The sequence below is a fragment of the Octopus bimaculoides genome, chromosome 9 (assembly GCF_046866305.1).
Source record: "Octopus bimaculoides isolate indiv1 chromosome 9, ASM4686630v1, whole genome shotgun sequence".
NCBI lineage: Eukaryota > Metazoa > Mollusca > Cephalopoda > Octopoda > Octopodidae > Octopus > Octopus bimaculoides.
The window spans coordinates 33,803,144-33,806,891 of NC_142936.1; the positions used below are offsets into that span (position 1 = coordinate 33,803,144).

The 3,748-nt window shown below is 32.4% G+C and overlaps 1 protein-coding gene across 3 annotated transcripts in view; it reads left to right on the plus strand.

Moving 5' to 3' along the window:
- LOC106883346 (uncharacterized) overlaps nucleotides 1-2,588 on the plus strand; it is a 79,863-nt gene extending 77,275 nt beyond the window's left edge. For all 3 annotated transcript variants that reach the window (XM_089357364.1, XM_052970570.2, XM_052970569.2), the window contains one exon: nucleotides 1,276-2,588. In XM_089357364.1, coding sequence (XP_089213490.1) covers nucleotides 1,276-1,381 — 106 coding nt within the window. In that variant the 3' untranslated portion in view covers nucleotides 1,382-2,588. The remainder of the gene's footprint in view (nucleotides 1-1,275) is intronic.
- Nucleotides 2,589-3,748: the final 1,160 nt, after the last annotated feature.

Here is a 3,748-nt window from a genome sequence, read left to right on the forward strand (position 1 = left end):
TTTTCCTTTTTGGACTTTTTCTGATGAAAAGCCATGCTCAAAATGTTAAACCACTCTTTCTTCCGTCATTTTGACTTTTTGTTGTTTTTCCTCTTCATTTCTTTTTCTATTTCAGCATCATAATCAGCATCATCATCATCATCTTTTAACATTCATTTTCCATACTGATATGGGTTGGACGGTTTGACCAGAACTAGCAAGCAAGTGAATTGCAACAGATTCCAGTCTGATTTGGCTTGGTCTCTACAGCTGGATGCCCTTCCTAATGCTAACCACTATACAGAGTGTGGTGGGTGATTTTTATGTGGCACTAGCATGGGTGCTATTATGTGGAGCCAGCATGGGTGCCATTACATGGCGCTGGGATGGGTGCTTCTTATGTGGTGCTGGCATGGGTGCTTTATATATATATATATATATATATATATATATATATAAGACCTTCGTACATTGGGCCTCACCGAGGCGATGACTACTGACCGAGACCTTTGGAAATGTGCTGTGCGTGAGAAGACCCGGCAAGCCAAGTAAGATCGTTGCCAGTGCCCCTGGACTGGTTCTTGTGCGGGTGGCACATGAGGTGCACCATTTTGAGCGTGGCCGTTGCCAGTACCGCCTGACTGGCTCCTGTAGGATTTTTGAGCGAGATCGTTGCCAGTGCCCCTGGACTGGCTTGTGCGGGTGGCACATAAAAGACACCATTTCGAGCGTGGCCGTTTTCGTGCGGGTGACACGTAAAAGCACCCACTACACTCTCTGAGTGGTTGGCGTTAGGAAGGGCATCCAGCTGTAGAAACTCTGCCAAATCAGACTGGAGCCTGGTGTTGCCATCCGGTTTCACCAGTCCTCAGTCAAATCGTCCAACCCATGCTAGCATGGAAAGCGGACGTTAAACGATGATGATGATGATGATGATAGCCATCTAACAATTCATATATCAGGGAAAAAAAGCGCTCATACATTAGTCAGTAGAGTGGGTATATTAATTGAAGTATACAGTATTATATATCCATTATGGCCGATCTTACCAATCAGTTTCACACTAGGTGTTCAACAGAATATTAAGTAACAGTCCAATCATGTAATCTTGCACTCTTCAAAAATGGCAGTTATGGAATGAAGCATATCAAAGAATTGACTTTTGGGTTTATTTTGATTTGACATTTCTATAATAAATTCTGGTTCTATAATCTAATGTTAATCATATTCAATAATGTGTCAACAAAATGTTTCATTTTTACTATCTGTCTTTTAAATTTTTTTTTTCATATACAGAACTGAAGTCAATGATACTGAGGCAAGTGAAAAGGATAGTTTAGATGAATACAAGTCAACAGCTACTGGCCAATTCAATGAAGAAGGATCGATAATTAAGGATTGATATATTGTTACATACAATCCTGACGTGTTCAAGAAGCAAACCTCGGTGGCATATAATCAACAGCTGTTTAAAATGTATTTGATACAACTAATGTATTAAATTGATTTCTTCAAATTTAGAAATTATTCTTTAAAGTGTTTAATTACAAGTTTAATTTAAATGGTAATAGAGTGTTCTGTTTTATTCGACTCAGTTATTATTTTAATGTATATTTTATTCAGCTTTTAATAATAAATTATTAATGTTCCTGGCAGGTAAAAAAAGACAAATATAATTTGGATATGAGAAGGACTTTATTTTCTGTACATCATCACCTATCTCTAATCATTGAAATTAAGTTAACACTGATTCTGGCAAATATCTAGTAACAAAAACCAAATTTACTAATAGTAGCTGTATCACTTTAAAGCCTTTTTAATGCTAATCTGCCTGCATCAAAATGTTCATTTTTAAAATAAAATCTTAATCAAAATCTTTGAATGATATTTTCATTGGTCAACACCAGCACAATATTCTAATAATAACCAAACAACAGTTCCTTAAGGTAGTTTCTTGGTCTGTTAGAAATAGCATCTGAATCTTTGAAATCTCACATGCCATTTTGGCAAAAGAATGGGTACACTGAATGACAGAATGGTTATGACTGGAATGCCTTTCATTATAGTGAAAATTAATTGAAACACAAAGCAGCCTACTTATTAGAAATAGATATGAAATAGTTATTGATAAGAGTGTACAAATACTTACTTCAATATTTTGTCAACAAAAAAATCCATTATGAAATATACAAACTTCTTTGCTTTTAGTTTTTTTACTTTTTCAATTAAATGAAGCATAACAAAACCTATAGTGATTAGATAGGGTAAGATTATATAATTTAATGAGTGGAAGAGAATTCCATGCATGTAATTGTATAAATGAAGATTTGAGCAAAATGTTTTGAAAAGAGTGTAGGAAATGAGATCAAATCTGCAATAAAAGGAAGAATCATGAATGTGATAGCTATATTTATTGTAAAACTGTAAAATATAACTACAGTCAGAGGTACATGATCAATAGAAATAATTGCAAGAAAAACACAGCATAATAGCAGGTCAGAGGTTATAGGTAGTTTTGGTGATGAGTTATTAAATAATATTTTCTTCCTATATCCTTCAAAAGTTTTCTGTCATATCTAATTTAATATTAAAGAAAACAAGTATTTCTATGCTTTTCTTAATTTATTTTTATATTTTGATAATATTGTTTGTATAGAGCTTTTATTTTTTGTAAAATCTGAAGACAATGAAAAAGATTTTAAGATATTATTTTAGACTATAAGTATGTATGAACTTTCTTTCTTAGAGAAATAATACAAAACTCTAAAAGCAATTCTTAGTGAATCTCAGAGAAAAGAAAAGATAGTTTCAAGAAATTAAGAATTGATTTTACAAAATTGATCGACATTCTTATGGAAATAACTGATCTTTGTTTGGAGGGAAAAGAACAACTACAGACTACCTTATCACAAAAACTTTAGTCTATCGAACCTAGTTTGATCAGTTAAACACATGTTATGTTTACATAATAAAAAATGGATTGTAAAAATTTTGGACAAGTAATATTTTGCATAATTAAACTATAAAAATAACTATAGTTAATAACAAAAGTGGGCCAATGGCATTAATTTAAATAAATAAATGATGTGGTTATGTACTGACTGATCTTTAAAAAATTCTCATTTTATGGAAATTTCTCCATTAGTCATAGAAAGAAAAACTCTTAGCAGTAACTCTTAGTGAATCTCAAAGAAAAGGATGGAGTAATTTAAAGAAAGTAAATATTAATTTCTTAGAATTAAATCTTTTTTTTATAAGTAAAATTATTGTCAACTGATTCATGTATACTATACTGATGAGATCAAATAAGATTAAAACATGATCTTTGTAACTGCCACGTGGCTTGCAACCAAAGACCAGATTTTTCTCCTAAACATGCATATTAATCTTGTGAAATTAGTTCTTAAATTCTTGAAATTATCACCCATTTTCTTTGAGAGTTGCCAACAAATGGTGCTAGATTTTTTTTCTCTTTCTCCAAGTGAGAGAGAAATTACAATTAAAATTAACAAAGAATATTTTTGCACATCACACTTTGCCAAATATTTGTTTAATTTGCACACATACGCGCATATATACATATGTATGTATTTATTTTGGGGTTGGAGTGGGGGATTCAGATTCCTTGCAAATGGAGAAAGAGCTGGTTTCTACTTTAGATTCAAGGCTCCTTCACTGGAACTTTAAACTACACCAACAAAGTATTTGTCCATGTGTGTATGTATATATTTTGAGTCAATGCATGACAGATTTGTATGTTTTGTTTTGT